Source organism: Dendropsophus ebraccatus, chromosome 2 (genome assembly GCF_027789765.1).
Source record: "Dendropsophus ebraccatus isolate aDenEbr1 chromosome 2, aDenEbr1.pat, whole genome shotgun sequence".
NCBI classification, from domain to species: Eukaryota; Metazoa; Chordata; class Amphibia; order Anura; family Hylidae; genus Dendropsophus; species Dendropsophus ebraccatus.
In genome coordinates, this window is record NC_091455.1 from 141,843,243 (window position 1) to 141,860,678 (window position 17,436).

General features: G+C 42.7%; 1 protein-coding gene across 2 annotated transcripts in view; it reads right to left on the reverse strand.

Annotated features, from left to right (window-relative positions):
* Positions 1 to 531: 531 nt before the first annotated feature.
* CDK13 (cyclin dependent kinase 13) overlaps positions 532 to 17,436 on the reverse strand; it is a 52,131-nt gene continuing 35,226 nt past the window's right edge. Inside the window, exons 9-14 of one of the 2 annotated variants that reach the window (XM_069958406.1) lie at positions 15,693 to 15,770; positions 15,295 to 15,411; positions 14,534 to 14,665; positions 5,413 to 5,615; positions 4,262 to 4,711; positions 532 to 1,959 (exon numbers count right to left, since the gene is read on the reverse strand). In XM_069958406.1, the coding sequence (XP_069814507.1) occupies positions 1,145 to 1,959; positions 4,262 to 4,711; positions 5,413 to 5,615; positions 14,534 to 14,665; positions 15,295 to 15,411; positions 15,693 to 15,770 (1,795 nt within the window). In that variant the 3' untranslated portion in view covers positions 532 to 1,144. The remainder of the gene's footprint in view (positions 1,960 to 4,261; positions 4,712 to 5,412; positions 5,616 to 14,533; positions 14,666 to 15,294; positions 15,412 to 15,692; positions 15,771 to 17,436) is intronic. The other variant, XM_069958407.1, reaches the window with a different exon arrangement.

Sequence of the window (17,436 nt, forward strand, 5' to 3'; positions counted from 1 at the left end):
AACTTCAGCAGCCAATGCGAATCAAATGCTGAACGATCGGGTTCGGATGGACTAGAGCATGCTCGAGGGTCGCTCATCTCTAGTTATGAGGGTACTTTATTTTTTGAGCAGTGTATATAAAGGCAGGCCATGTGTTTTGCTCAAAATTTCTCATGTACACTCTGATCAAAGTGGACAAACCCTTTGAGCCATCATTTTGTTGGAAGAGGTTACTCTCACAAATACTGGGTCCCCATCTTGCTACTTAGAGCTCCTCTCCACTTTTTTCTCTAGAAAACAAAAAAACAAAAACAAAACACAACAAAGCACAACACATTCAGGCAATGCTAGTAGCAATGAGCAGACTTCCATGTCTTTGGCCTAATCAGTTATTATTTATGAGCTTTGCGTCTCTCTGCCTGCTGAACATATTCTCACATTTACAAGAAAAAAAAAATTGACAGACTGGAACACAGAGGTGCAAGCATACAGTAAGTTAAACAGCACCATTTTAGCTTAGAAAAACATTTCACATAAGATGAGACTTCAGAATTATAGGCGTTTTAATCAACGTTTATTTCCTTATGCTTAGTAGAAAGAACAGTTGATAAAACGTTTGCATCACAAGAAAAATGTGTTTTGTTTTTCTGTCTGAAATGAGCACAAGTTTCACAATGACACAGAAAGCTGTGAAGGAACCGACAGTGACCTTTGACCAAAGGTAGTTTTGTACAAAGAAACATATCAAGGAATTAAAGCACTGCCCTGGCGTTACCAAAAACATTGGTCCAAATGTACAAAAAAAATATGCACGAGTGTGCTGGATTTTTCAAAATTTCTGCAAGTGCGAGGGGGCAAAACTAAATAGGATGTCCTTAAAATTAATATCCAACTAAAAATGAAGGTACAAAATAAAGTTTTCCACTAGTATCTGTCAAAGTGTAAATTACTCAGCTCTCAAACACAGAATCAATTGCAGTTATCCCCATACCTCCCACTGTTTCCTGTTGTATTGCAAGACCATTTTTTTATTTTATTTTTTTACATAAAAATAAAGCTGTTGTCCAATCAATTATCAAGTCTACTGTTCGGCTGCTGTAAAATGCAACCATGCTGAAAAGTAAAAAGTCATTCCAGATAGAAATATTTTGCCTGAGGGAAAAAATTAGAATGGTAAACCCCTCCCCCGACCTCTGACATAGGTACCCATATGTCCTCCATGTCCTTGAGAGAAGGGGGGGCCCTGGTGAGGAGATGCCCACGCAGGTCTGTGCATTATAGAAGGTAAACCAAGATGCTCTGGTACATTAGTGCTGAAGCCAAAATCAGGCATTTGTGTTGGCAAGGTACGACTGTCCAACCCTGCAGAGAGATTATTTCCCAAAAGTATTGTAGGGCTTTGACTATACTCAAATCTGTGGTCTTTGTCACCACTGAACAACATAGAGCCAGCACTGAGGTAGCTGTCCCTGTAAGTGGTGGCAGAGTTACAAAAGGACTCGGGAAAGGCCGTATGTGCAGGGAGCCGATTACTAATCTGAGATGAAGTACTGTAGTTGTCAACAGGTTGATTTTCAAGATGTCCTTCCAAAAGGGCAACACCAGGCACGTGAGCAGTCATGTCACTGCTATATGTGGCTGGCAGGAAAGTTTGTCGTAAGTTTTCAGTGCAGTCCGGTGCCTTCAGAAAAGATGCCCCATCAGTGTAATCTGTACCAATTTTGTCCTGTTCCTGAGCCTGGTGCTGAGCAATAATCTGTAAGAGTGCTGCCTTTACTTGTGCATGAGGGTCACCAGCAGGCATGTTGGCATTTTCTACCTGCTGCCTCTCTGTCCGGTAATCAAGGTCTTCCTCACCCACAGGCGGTGGTTCTGGCGGCTCAGGAGGCCGCTGATCTGGAGGCAAGATGTGAGGAACGTTCTGTTCATTTGGTAGATCCTTAGGAGTTGGCTCAAGGCTGGCCTCACTAGAATTTTCAACTAATCAAGGAGAGAAAACAAATATATATTTATGATAATTGTACAGTATTCTCTATAAAAATAAGGTCACTTCAGACCTTAAAGAAGCACTCTGGAAATTATTTCAAGCATAGAAAACAATATTCCCAATAATATACATACTTATATAAAAATAATTAAAAATTTTAGCCAGATTTCAGGACCGTTTTGTGTTAACATGCAAAATTTATCATGGATAAAGGAAAGACAGAAGAACCATTCCTCCTTACGAAGCATTCACACATTCTGTGCAGTACAGTAGTGCAGATTTAAACAATTTCAGAGCTCCTGTCATCATCATAAATGAAGATACCAGGAACTCCAAATTCTGTTCTGTAATACATTGGGGGAGATTTATCAAACATGGTGTAAAGTGAAACTAGCTCAGTTGCCCCTAGCAACCAATCAGATTCAACCTTTCATTCCTGACAAACGCTTTGGAAAATGAAAGGTGGAATCTGATTGATTGTTAGGGGCAACCCAGTTTCACTTTACACCCCATTTGATAACTCTCGAAGAAAGATTGTCTGGCTCCAGATATCCAGTCCCATAAAAGCAAACTTTTATTTGAAGATGAAACAGATACTCCTAGTCCAAAGGATCGACATGTTTCGGGCTACATGCCCTTAAACTTGAAGTTTCTAGTTTAAGGGCATGTAGCCCGAAACATGTCTATCCTTTGGACTAGGAGTACCTGTTTCACCTTCAAATAAAAGTTTGCTTTTATGGGACTGGATATCTGGAGACGGACAATCTTTCTTCGTCTTTGCATTTGCTGTGTGCCACACAGCTGTCCCGTGCACCATCCAGGTTTCCCAGCGGAGGTTCAGTGAGCTGCCTTACTTTTACCCAGTTTGATAAATTTCCCCCATTGTCCAAGTCAGTGTCCATGGTTTAAAAAATGTTTTCCCTCTACATCCTGTCATCATTAGGGTATATTCACAATGAGGAATAGGCGAGTATTTAGCGAGGAATTGAAGAGGAAAGCTTTCTGCTTGAAATTCCTCGCCTATTCAGCTCTGGCAGAATAGGAGCAGAATTTGAGCCGAAGTCGAGCGGAATTCAAGCAGAATTAAAGCCCCCACTGACTTCTATAGGATTCCTCTGGTAGAATCTGCCAAAAGAATTGACACGTCAATCCTCTGGGCGGAAAGCAGATCTTTGGCAGAAAATTTTGCTTGGAAATTCTGCAGTGTGAACAACAGAGGGAAAATTCCATTAAACACAATGGGACATTGCTCTGTTCATATTTTTGGGAGGTATTTTAAGCGGAAATTAAGAGCAGATTCCTTTTCAATTCCTCGCCTATTCCTCAGTGTGCACATACCCTTAGGGCTCATGCACACTGAGCAAAAGGCGAGGAATTGAAGAGGAATCCGCTCTTAAATTCTGCTTGAAATTCGTCCCGTAAAAGAATAAACAGGGCAATGTCTCATTGTATCAATGGTATTTCCGCTCTGTTGTTCACACAGCAGAATTTCCAAGCAGAATTTTCTGCTGCAGATCTGCTTTACGCCCAAAGGCCCCGTTCACACTGAGCAAGAAGGTCGGAATTCCCGCCGTGCTGAGTGTGCTGCTTTGAGTGAATGAGAGGGCGCACACTCCTCTGCTGACCCGCTCTCCGCTCAAAGAAATGACATGTCATTTCTTTGAGCGGAGAAGGGAGGAAGCGGATGCGCATGTGCCCTCTCCTTCACTCAAAGTAAAAAACGGAGCACGGTGTGAATTTTAACCCCCTCAAACAGGACTGTGTCAGTATCAATATTTAAATATATTTTTCACTATTTATGAATTTCACAATAAGGTCAATAAGGTGCTTGTACGCATAATTTGGGTGGGGTGGGGGTCTTCCTATACCTTATACACCCAGCAAACGTTAACACGAGTTTTCAAATTTACCTTGATATGCAACTTCAGTAATATGTAAAAAGAGTCCACCCATGAGACAATAGGTCTACCTAGAGAAAGTTTGTGCTAGATGGGCTGGACTGTAGCAATGCTGCTCCATTGGTGTGCACAATCTTGTGGTATACAGTACATGCTATAATAATTTACTGCATTAACGTGCACCAATATTTCTTCTGGTGCTTTATAACCTGCTCGCTAACACACACAATAACACAACAAACTCCCAGGGCAATCTTATGTCAGCATACTCCTCAACCCTCTGTAGCACAGGAACTCAAGCGGAATAGCCTATTCTGAGAAATCTTTGACGTGTAAACAGGTTTAGCACTTCAAACATTTCCTCCAGTTTTCCTGTTCAAGGAGCAACAGTACATACCTACAGGCGCAGGGCTGGGAGGACGTCTGGGCTTTAGGGATTCCTCATCTGACTTATTCTCAGGAGGCACTTGTAATGCCTCAGGGCTTTGCTTTAGTTCCTGTTCTTTTAACAGCTGAGACATTAAGACTGAAAAGGTGCTTTGAATAGTAGCTTGAGCTGTTTCTTCTGTAGTCTTAGGTAACGTCAATAATGGTAGGGAAAGAAGCTCAGGAACAGTTGTTGCAGATGGAACAGGAGGCTCCTCTTTAGGTTCGGGGGGTTTATTAGATGATGCTAGAATACCAGCCGGAAGATTTATATTATTCAGCTGCTGCTGAGTTTCAGGGTTCACCTTAATGTTCATAACCTGGGCAAACTGGGCCATGCTGACACTGGTCTGAGACTGCAGTAAATTCAGCAATATAGCCACTTGACTCTGATTCAGCTGCTGTCCAGTACTTGAGTGACCTTAAAATATATAAAGAAAAATATCAAATTTGACTGCAAATCCCAGTGTGTATTGGTAGGTAGACTTAAAGCAAAGTTCCGCCCATAAGTGTTTCATTTAACTGGTTTTCAGTAAATCCGCTGCGATACTAGGTAATGTGATTTCCTATGGCTCTACATTCTCGCTGCAGATTTTCATTATGCTTCAAAACTGTAGCCTCTGCTAACTTTACATGCCCGTGTTCCCATCTGCTTCTCTTGCTCCTGGCTTTCCACTCAGTGCACTGTCTGGCTGAAGCCACCAATTGGCTGAGCAGAACATCAAGGAGCCAGAGAAGCAGGCAGGAACACAGGCAGGTAATGCATGGCTAATACTGTACTGGGTTAAGTGGGCAGGGGCTACACTCTTTCAGCGGAATGAAATCCACTGCGATGCAGTATGCGTAAAACTGGCCTAATAGTGAATAGCTGTGTTGCAGACTGATAAAACGCAGCCTGGTTTTAGCAGAATACAGCTTGCTTCATTGCCTAACTTTTTCAGACAGGCAATCGTCAGAAAAAAAAAATGGTGAAGACATGACTCTGAAACCATTCTAGCACACAGTATACAGTATAATAAAGCATACCAGGAAAGGTTTGTAAAGCACCTAAATGAGATGATTAGTATTTACACACACTAATCCGTTCCTGTTAGCCACAGATATACAACGTCACATTCTTACCTAATCCAACCCCAGGAAATCCCTGAGCTTTTTGAGAGGATGCCTGTATGCCCTGGGGTGTGCTGTTTCTGCTGTCGTCTAGGCCCACAGATAAGTCTTTCCGAGGCAGTTTTGGTGCTGTTGAATCATCAGCCATGCCCATTTGTTTCTGCCTTCTACGTTTCTTACTCCACAACTCATGACAATCTTGCCAAAGAGGAAGGCTGTAACAAAATGGAAGAAAAATTTGAGAAAAGCAGCTATACAGTAGGCAAACCTTATTCAATCTAAACTACATATGAGCTAAAATCTTATTGGTTAAAAATGCTTAAGAACTGCAGCTAATCTAATGGTCCTTTTACACTGAGGAACTATTGTTCAAATCTGAGCTATAACGTCTAAATGCAGCAAACAATCAAGTGACGAGCGAGAATCTTTCAACATGTTCGCAAATCATCGCTGGTTACATACTGATAATTTGCAGACCACTTCGTCTAAACAGTGGCATATTCACCCTGCTGTGCGGGTTGGCCTTAAACGATCTTAAAGCGAAAGATTTCTCTTAGTCTATATATTAATTGGTGTAAAAACCAAATTGTCACTTCAAAATCATTAAACGAATGATTAAAGGGGTTAGCCACTTAGTATATACATTGAGCACACTTACTTATACTTTGTACTGACCTATTTTACTATTGGCTGTTCCCTGTGTACCTCAAAGCTAAAATCAGACTCCCCTTCACCAGGCTGGGCTGCCCTGCTCTGTTTTGCTTCAGTCCATAAAATGGCTGACATGGAGGAGCATGTGACCAAGCCCTGTCCCCTGTGTCCTCCATAGGCATATACAGGCTCAGTGGTGGACACTGCGGGGCGGGGCCTGGTCACATGCTCCTCCATGTCAGACATCTTATGGACCAAAACACCACAGAGCAGGGCAGCCCAGCCTGGAGGAGGGGAGTCTGATTTTAGCTGTATGGGGACCTTCTGTCAGTACATACAGTAGTGAGTGCACTTACTGTACTGTACACTGAGCAATTTAACTATAAAGTGGCCAACCCCCTTAAGCAATTTATCACTCTGTGTAAAAGGACGATTAGTCTTTCAGTAGTTGCCAACAGGGGATGTGAAATAAAGCAAGTTCGCAATTTATTATTTATTTTTAGTTATCATGCTTTAAAACAAAAGCTATACAGTGGTACCTTTGTTCTCTAACTTAATTGGTTCAGGAGGGCAGTTTGAGAACCAAGCAGTGTTCCTGCACCCAGCAATAATTTCAATGTAATAAATGAGTATCAGGGTAAATTCACACAGGCGGGCCCGCAGCGATATTCCCGCAAAATCCCAAAAATCGCGTGAAGCTGTGGATCGCGTTTTTTAAATCATGTGGATCATCGTGTTAACATTAGTGTTATCGTCGGTTGAATAAAGATGAGCGACGCTACAAACACGCTGCGAGTTGAGTTTGCCATTGACTTACATGACAAACCTTCTCGCAGCGTTTTAATCTGCGGATTTATCGCTAGGTTAAACTCGCAGCTGATATGCCCGTGTGAATTTACCCTTACAGGTAAAGTGCCTATTTTAAATCAGTACAGTACTATACTGTACAGTACAATTTAACCCCTTGCCGCCGCAACCTGTTTTGGCCTTGAAGCTTAGGGCCTATTTTTCAAATCTGACCAGTCTCTCTTTATGTAGTGATTGTTTTTACGTGACATATTCCTCTTTGTGTTTGTGATATACTTTGGTTGATACACTCAGTAGGTCTTTGTAAAAAAAAACAAAAAAAAAAAAAAACATTTGCCCCAAAATGTAAAAAATTTACATTTCTTTATATTAAAAATTCTCTTTTCTTAGGAAAGATAGTCATGCCACATAAACTAAATATTACTGCAACATCTACAACATGTCTACTTTATGGTGATGTCATTTTGTGAACGTCATTTTACTTTTTAGGATGTTAGAGGACTTTTAATGTTAGAGGATGTTAGAGGCATTAATTTTTCAAATTTTCAGGAAAATTTCAAATTCTAATTTTATTAGGGACCAGTTAAGTTCTGAAGTGGATTTGTGGGGTCTGTGTGTTAGTTACCCCCATAAATCTCTCCACTGTAAAAACTGCACCCCTCAAAGTATTCAAAGTAGTATTTTATAAGTTTATTAACCCTTTAGGTGTTTCGCAGATATTTAAGCAAGTTGGAGAGGAAATTTAAAATTAATTTTTTTTTCCTCTAACAAAGCAAATACCAACTGATATATACTACTCACTATTGAGTCCTCTTATTCCAATGCTTCTAGAAATCCCCCGTATGTCGCCACAGTGAGTCACCTGACTCAACCACAGACATCAGACATGACAGAGACCTGGTGAATTTTGGGCAATTTTTATTTCAGTATTTTTTAGCCTTTATATCATGTCAGAGAGGCCTTGCGGTGCCAAAATATTTGTTTAAGACAAGTTGACGTTTCCATCCGTACCATTCTGGGGGACAAGTGACACCATTTTTTATAAACTTTTTATGAGGTGGTATGAATTATAAAAAAAATGAACTTAGCAGCTGTTTTTAATAATTTGTTTGTACGCCGTTTATTATAAGTTACTTGACATGTTATCTTCATTCATCAGGTCCGTACAATTACAGTGATATCCATTTTATATAGCTTTTGTTATAGTTTATGACATTCATACTACTAATACTGTTCGTATTTTTATTTTTTTGCCAAAAGAGTTATTGAGGGCTTTTTTTTTGCGGCATAAGCTGACATTTTTAGTGGTACATCTTTTGGGTGCATGTGTCGTTTTGATAGCTTTTTTTCTAGATTTTTTAGGAGGTGGGATGAACAAAAAAAAAAAAAAATCATTTTGATAAAATTTTTTGGTGGCGTTAATCGTGCGGGATAATTAATGTAACGGGTTCTAGGAGCGATGACCAAATTTGTCCTTTTTTTTTCCTGTGTTCCAGATGGAGGAGTGGCTGCCTCTAATTGGTCGTGCACTCCACCTATCCCACCCAGGTGGTGTAATTACTTGTGTCGGTATAAGACAGATCTTGCATGCCCAGAGCATAGGCGTATTTCATGCCATGGAGAGGCCATAGTACAGTGTAGGACTGCCTTGTGTATGAGGCCACCGTAACGTGGTGGGGTAGTTTACACACCATTTTCAAATGGTATCAAAGAGCCTCATTATTTTTGTGGAAGGTTTTTTTGGCAGTTGGGGGGGCTGCTTTTAACTATTTTCGTGTCTGTAGTGGGTCTGTATCTTGCCATTGCAGTGAGCTGTTGCATTAAATTTTTTTTGTGTGTGTGTTTTTGTAGGGTTAATAGACGGGGTCATTAACCCCTTCAAGACCGAGCCTATTTGCACCTAAAAGACCAGGCTCATTTTTCAAAATCTGACCTGTCTCACTTTATGCGCTTATAGCTCAGTGATGCTTTAACGTATGCTATCGATTCTGAGATTGTTTTTTCGTCACATATGGCACTTTATATTAGTGGCAAAATTTGGTCACTACTTTGTGTGTTTTTTGTGAAAAACATCAAAATATCATGAAAAATTGAAAAAATTAGCATTTTATGAACTTTGAAATTCTCTGCTTCTAAAAAAAGAAAGTTGTATTACATAAATTAGTTACTAAGTCACATTACCAATATGTCCTCTTTATTCTGGCTTCATTTCATAAACATATTTTACTTTTTTAGGGTGTTACGGGGGTTAGAAATGTATCAGCAAATTACCACATTTTCGTGAAAGTTTCCAAAACTGATTTTTTTAGGGACCAGTTCTTATTTTAAGTTGATTTAGGAGGTTTGTATACTGGAAACCCCCATAAGTGACCCCATTTTGGAAACTAGACACCTTAAAGAATTAATCTAGGGGTATAATGAGCATTTTAACCCTACAGGGGCTGGAGGAAAGTATTCACCATTAGGCTGTAAAAAAATGAAAAATTAAAATTTTCCAATAATATATACATTTAGATTAAAGTTTCTCATTTTCAAAAGGAACATGAGAAAAAGCACCCCAAAATTTGTAACACATGTTCTCTTGAGTACTACGGTACCCCATATGTGGGCGTAAACCACTGCATGGGCACACAGCGGGGCTCAGAAGGGAAGGAGCGCCAATTAGCTTTTCCATTGCAGATTTTGCTGAAGAAGTTTCCGAGCGCCAGGTGCATTTGCAGTGCCCCTGTAGTGTCAGCAGAGAGAAAAAAACCCATAAGTCACCCCATTTTGGAAAGTACACCCCTCAAAGAATTCATCTTGGGGTAGGATGAGCAATTTGACCCCACAGGTGTTAGAGGAAAGTATTCAAAATTAGACAGTAAAAATGAAAAACTCAAATTTTCCCAATAATATGTTCGTTTAGTTTGAAATTTCTCAATTTCACGAGAAACAAGAGAAAAAAAGTACCCCAAAATTTGTAACGCAGGTTCTCCTGAGTAAAAAGGTACCTCATATGTCGGTATAAACCACTGTATGGGCACACATCAGGGCTCAGAAGGGAAGGAGCGCCAATTAGCTTTTTCAATGCAGATTTTGCTGAAGAAGTTTCTGAGCGCCAGGTGGGTTTGCAGTGCCCCTGTAGTGCCAGCGGAGTAAAATCTCGCCATAAGTCACCCCATTTTGGAAAGTGCACACCTCAAAGAATTCATCTTGGTGTGTGATGGGCATTTTGACCCCACAGGTATTAGAGGAAAGTATTCAAAAGTAGACAGTAAAAATGAAAAACTCGAATTTTTCCAATAATATGTTCCTTTAGTTGGAAATTTCTCAATTTCACGAACAGGAGAGAAAATTCACCCCAAAATCTGTAACGCAGGGTCTCCTGAGTAGAACGGTACCCCATATGTGGGCATAAACCACTGTATGGGCACACAGCCGGGCTCAGAAGGGAAGGAGCGCCAAATAGCATTTTCTCTGCAGATTTTTCTGAAGAAGTTTCTGAGCACCAGGTGCATTTGCAGCGCCCCTGTAGTGTCTACAGAATAGAATCCCCCCAAAAGTCACCCCATTTCGGAAAGTACACCCCTCAAAGAATTCATATAGGGGTAGGATGAGCATTTTGGCCCCACAGGTATTAGAGGAAAGTATTCAAAATTGGCCAGTAAAAATGAAAAACTCGAATTTTTCCAATAATATGTTCCTTTAGTTGGAAATTTCTCAATTTCACGAACAGGAGAGAAAATTCACCCCAAAATCTGTAACGCAGGGTCTCCTGAGTAGAACGGTACCCCATATGTGGGCATAAACCACTGTATGGGCACACAGCCGGGCTCAGAAGGGAAGGAGCGCCAAATAGCATTTTCTCTGCAGATTTTTCTGAAGAAGTTTCTGAGCACCAGGTGCATTTGCAGCGCCCCTGTAGTGTCTACAGAATAGAATCCCCCCAAAAGTCACCCCATTTCGGAAAGTACACCCCTCAAAGAATTCATATAGGGGTAGGATGAGCATTTTGGCCCCACAGGTATTAGAGGAAAGTATTCAAAATTGGCCAGTAAAAATGAAAAACTTGAATTTTTCCAATAATATGTTGGTTTAGTTTGAAATTTCAAATTTCACAAGGAACAGGATAAAAAAATGTACCCCAAAACGGTACCCCATATGTGGGCATAAACCACTGTATGGGCACACAGCAGGGCTCAGAAGGGAAGGAGCGCCAATTTGCTGGAGCAAAACCGCAGCTAGTAATGGTTATTAGAATAGCGCAGTTACTAAAATACAATAAAAAAAATTAGATTACAGGTAATGTGGGGTGGTTACGGGCAGTCTGGGGTGGTTACGGGCAGTCTGGGGTGGATACGGGCGACGTGGGGTGGTCAGGGGCGACGTGGGGTGGTCAGGGGCGACGTGGGGTGGTCAGGGGCGACGTGGGGTGGTCAGGGGCGACGTGGGGTGGTCAGGGGCGACGTGGGGTGGTCAGGGGCGACGTGGGGTGGTCAGGGGCGACGTGGGGTGGTCAGGGGCGACGTGGGGTGGTCAGGGGCGACGTGGGGTGGTCAGAGGCGACGTGCGGTGGTCAGAGGCGACGTGCGGTGGTCAGAGGCGACGTGCGGTGGTCAGAGGCGACGTGCGGTGGTCAGAGGCGACGTGCGGTGGTCAGAGGCGACGTGCGGTGGTCAGAGGCGACGTGCGGTGGTCAGAGGCGACGTGCGGTGGTCAGAGGCGACGTGCGGTGGTCAGAGGCGACGTGCGGTGGTCAGAGGCGACGTGCGGTGGTCAGAGGCGACGTGCGGTGGTCAGAGGCGACGTGCGGTGGTCAGAGGCGACGTGCGGTGGTCAGAGGCGACGTGCGGTGGTTGCGTGCAATCTGGGGGGTTACATGTAATCTGGCATGATTACGGGCAATCTGGGGTGGTTATGCCCAACCTGCGGTGGTTATGCCCAACCTGCGGTGGTTAGGGGCAACCTGGAGGGGTTACAGACAATCTAGAATTGTTACGGATAGAGTGAAGTGCTTATAGCTAATCTGGGGTGGTTACATGTAATTTGGGGTGGTTACAGGCAATCTGGGGTGATTACGGACAATCTGGAGGGGGTCACTGGCAACGTGCGGTGGTTACGGGCAACGTGCGGTGGTTACGGGCAACGTGCGGTGGTTACGGGCAACGTGCGGTGGTTACGGGCAACGTGCGGTGGTTACGGGCAACGTGCGGTGGTTACGGGCAACGTGCGGTGGTTACGGGCAACGTGCGGTGGTTACGGGCAACGTGCGGTGGTTACGGGCAACGTGCGGTGGTTACGGGTAATCTGGGGGGTTACGTGCAATCTGACGTGATTACGAACAACCTTGGGTGGTTACGGGCAACCTGCGGTGGTTACGGGTAATCTGGGGGGGGGTTAGGGGTAATTTGGGAGTAAACTGTAATTATTACTATAATAAAAAGTGTGTTTTATTTTTTTGTATGTTTGTCACTTTTTGTACTTTATACATTCATTTTCACTGTATTACTATGATTACTGTGATATTTTCTATCACAGTAATCATAGTTCAGTGACAGAGACCAAATTGGTCTCTGTCACTTTAAATTTTCAGAGCTTGGCTGGTTGTGGAGCGCATGCGCACTTCATAACCAGCCAGGACGTCGAGGAGGAAGGAGCTCCGTGGATCCGGTGAGTATATGGGGAAGGGGGGGTGACTGGGGGACGGGGGTGACAGGGGGGGTGGAGGGCGACTTGGGGGGTGGGGGGACATCACTTTTTATCCCCTGTCACCAATCATTCATGGTGACGGGATAAAAAGTGCCGGCGGCACATGGCACAAGCGATCAGTGGTATATAGTATATACCGCTGATCGCTTGTACCGGGACCCCACAGGGGGGGTCCCGATGACTGCCCCATGCTCTCCGCTACCTCCGGTGGCGGAGAGCATGGGGCTTTCATTCATTTTTCTTTTTTGATCACTGTGAACAGACATTAGTCTGTTCACAGTGATCGCGGCGGCCATCTTGGATCCGATGGCCGCTGCGGGAGGGGGGGTTAGTGACTGGGGCACTAGGGGGCTGATCTGGGGTCTGATTTTTACTTATTTCATCTCCCCCCACCGTGGATTCACGGTGGGGGGAGATGAAATACAGCGGCGGCACCGGCCCATTAGTGACCGCCGTTTCGGCGGTGACTAAGGGGTTAATGGGGGTCAGCTGCGGGATCGCAGCTGATCCTCATTATCTCCGGTGCTGTACACAGATGAGAACGGGATCGCTGTCCCTGCAGCGATCCCGTTCTCATCACAAAGCCCCTGTCAGTCAGGAACGTATATGTACATTCCTACTGCACGGGGCATGTGCAATAGGAACGTATATATACAGATGGCTGACGTGAAGGGGTTAAGGACACGATGATATAAGTATCTCATTTATAGAGGATCATTTATAAAGGGGGGATGGGAAATGGGTATACTTATTTATTTTTATTTAATTGATTTATTTTTTGTATTTGTGTAGTTTTTTTACTATAACTTTTTCATATATATAATGCATTACAGCTCACGATCTATGCTGTAATGCATTATATAGTGAATGAGCTGTCAGCATTACAGCTGAAAGCTCATTCAAACGATCCGACCCCTGCCTCAGTGTAGGGGCCTGATTGTTATAACCATAGCAGCCCACATGCATTGTGCAGCGTCTGGGTTGCTATGCTTCAGATACACCCCCCCCCCCCCCCCCTACCACCGGAGCCGTGCAATCACTTGTGCAGCTCCGGGGGGGTGGGGGGTGCCAAAAGGGGGGTTGGAGGGAGCAGATCTCCAGATTCCCTATAGATGCTGCGGTCCCATGTACAGGTAAAACCTACGTTCCATGCTTGCAAAAACGTTCAGATACTGAGCACAGTTTGAATTCTGAACATTACTTCCAGGTAAATTTTCGTTTGAATACCGCGATACTACTGTACTTCAAGACTGGGTGCCCAAACCAAGCAAGAGTGAACTAAAATTCCTTGTAAATACTGTTTGAGAACCAAGCAGTTTGAGAACTGAGGTACCACTGTACCAGGCTCCGGACGGCAGCTTTTTAGTCTTGAGTTGGTTGGAAAAAAAAAAATGCAGAAAGTCCCTTCCAGTACAGAGTGTCACAACTTTACGTGTCCATCAATCAAATGACTGCCTTTTCTGTGAGCGCACAGAGGACCGGGATTTCCTGCGTTTGGTCTTTTTTTCCTCAACCAGCACAAGACTAAAAAGCTGCCTTCAGGAGACTGGACCTGGATACAAGTATAGCTTTGTTTTAAAGGTGTAATCGAGCATTGGCAGCTTTCTTTTTTTTTCTAACGCTAGATAACCTCTTTAAAGCATGACAAAAAACAAACAAAAACAAAAGTTAATTTAAATTGCAAACATGTCACATCCCCTGTTGATTTCCATTTTAAAAGTTATAACGACAATGTCCATTTAAAAACAAATAAAAAAATTAAAGCAACAATCTTCTTATAGGTCTTGCACAAGATATGAGAAATATCCTCCAGGATGACAATGTTCAAATCTGTTTAGTCATAACTTAAAATTGGGTGATAAGACATGGAAGACCAATACCATTCTGAGAGCATTTTTTTTTTACAATAAAAACAAACTGCTTCCATCACAAGGATATACAAGGAGTTGCCACAAAAAAGTTGAAGGGACTGCTAAGCATTACTTACTCAGGTGGTGCCATTTTTGATGGATCCACATCGCGCAGGAACTCACACTGCAGAGCCTGTTCAGCTGTACATCGTTTGCTGGGGTCAAGTGCTAGCATATGATCAAACAAATCTAATGCTGCAATGGGTATACTGCAAAATAAATAAGTAGAATTTAAGTCATAATTAATAGCACATTTTATTGTATAATAAATCTCAGTGTTGAAAAGGGTTTGCTTTCACACAAAGGGTCCACAACAGATTTTCTAGAAAAAAAAACAAACTGTGGCATACCCATATGTAAATGCTGCAAATTCACAGCATAATCTAACCCCTCCAAACAGCTCAGCTAATCTTGCAACTAGACTATCAATATCAAAGTATCAGAAACTTCCCTTTCAAGGGACTGCCTCTCTGTATGACTTATGCCCTAACTGCTGAGTTCTGCAGTTCCATATGAAGATTAAAGATGAGAGAATTTACAATAGGAACAAAGCGAATAACAGATAGGAAAGAAGCAATTCATTCCTACTGTAGATACGCTCATCTCTAGTGAAGATGAAACTGACTGTACCTCTGTTTGCAGTGATGGCTGTTTCTTACACTTATCATGTCTCCTCCCATCCAAGATTAATGTATAAGGATGCATGCTGGGAGCTAATCTGTTTCATCTTCCTATGCCCTATTTCCTTTAATATTACAAGATAGATATTAAGTATCATATTCTCTTTACATAATTAAAGTCTTAAAATAAATTTGAAAATCTATTAAGTTATGCTTACAAAGCAAACTCTTCTCTGAGTTTTCTGCGATATTGCTTCTTTGGTTTCATGGTGTTGAAATATGGTAACTTTATCACATCAGGCCACACGGCAGGACATGGACTTCCACACATGCGGCTTATAGAGAGAAATAGAAAAATATAAAAGGGTAAGTGCTTAAGCCTACATTAAAGATAGGATGTGAAAAAAGAACAGAAGAAACTTAAGATATTGCAGAAAATAGGACTGCACTGTAATCCAGTTATCTAAAAAGTTATCTAAATCATACTTGCAAGAGCTAGTTGGTTTAAGGGGTATTACCACATCATGTCTTTTAGATGCAGGTCCCACCTCTGCAACCCCAACTATACTGAGAATAGGGGTCACATTTTACATTTCAAAAGCAGATACATCCTCACCTTATGAGTTCAAGTTGTGCTAATTCTTGATTTGCTTGGAAGATCGGTTTCTTTGTAAACAGCTCACCAAGAATACACCTGTCAATATAAAAAGATGTTTTGTTATTGGTCCCTCCTATCCAGAACACAGTGGTGCTACATACATCCCAAATGTTACAGAATCGCTACTGTATCAATGTTTTTCTAATGATGCTGTTTCTTCCAGTCGAATATCTGAAAGCTGACAAGAAATAAGCTAGGTAATAACTAGGTCACACTGTAAGGGCCGTATTAGACGGCTCCACGTTTCCTGCTCACAGTCTGTGCTATTACACACACAGACAGAGCGGAGGGCTGCCCGGACTTTAAAGTGTCACTGTCGTTTCAATTTTTTTTTTTTTGCAGAAATCAATAATACAGGCGATTTTCAGAAGCTTTGTACTTGGGTTTTATTAGCTGAAAAATGCTTTTTTTATCATGAAAAAGCAGTTTGAAGCTCTCCCCCGTCTTCATGGTTCTCTTATGGAGAGGGGAGGGATTGAGGGAGATGAGGCACCAAAACAGGACAACAAAGCGTTATTTCACAGCTAAATCACCGGGCTATCTCCTCTGAAGTCAGCACTGACCTCTGAATACTGGCTTTCACACAGCTCCCATAGTGTAATCCTTTGTTCTCTGCTGCCGACTAATCTGCCCCCTCCTCTCTCCATAGGTTACACAGGGCTCGACTGATGTAAAATAGTCGAGATTTCCCGTTAATGAGCAGTGAATGAGAGAGAAAAGGGGAGATAGGGGCAGGACCTGTGGAAAGTCTTTTTGAATGCAAATAATGGCATATTTGCCTAATAAACCCAATTACAAAGTTTCTTAAAATCCCCTGTGCTATTGATTTCTGGAAAAAAAAAAATTGTCTGGGTAGCTCAAGGAAGAGAGCAGCATCTAGTGAGCTACTGGATGGGTGTGGTCTGCTGGCCAGCACAATAGGAGTGGCGGCAGCAGACCATACCCATCCAGTAGCTCACTAGATCTTCTCTGACCTTCTGAACTGCAATATTATGTTGTGGCATTAATTCCACTAGGTGATTAAAGCATCCAGCAGGATGCTAGCCCACATCGACAGGCCAGCTTTTTGCAGTTGCAATAAATAAGATAGAAATACTGACTTGCTCTAAACAGTCCCAGTCTAACTACTGTGGCCCTTCAGCTGTTACAAAACAATACCCAGCAGTTTATGAAATATTGCCCCCTGCTTAAGGACCTATTATAGTGAGCAATTATCTTCCGAATCAGGCAGATATCACCTTGTGTAATAAAGGCAATGAATCATTGGCAGCGCATCATTCCGTGTAATAGGTGATTAAAGGGAATCTATCAGCACCTGGACTAGACCAGAGGTGCTGACAGTGTAGTGTAGGTGTCTGTCCCCTTTTGTGTATGGTACCTGTCTTCAATGCATCCGTGCAGTAGATTTTCTATAGTTTTTACAAACCCACTGTAACCTAGAGTCAAAGAGGAGCAGTGGCTTGGAGTCTGTGCCACACTAGGGCACACCTCACCTCTACTTCCTCCTCCTTTTCTTGCATTTTAACCGCTGGCCGGCCTCCTGTCCCTGCTGCTGCAAGTTCTCGCCACTGATCTGTTGGCTACACACTCCTGGTGATGAAGGTTGTGAATGCTTTGTAGACAGGTACCATACACAAAAAGGGATAGACACCTACACGATGCTGTCAGCACCTCGGGTCTGGTCCAGGCGCTGACAGATTCC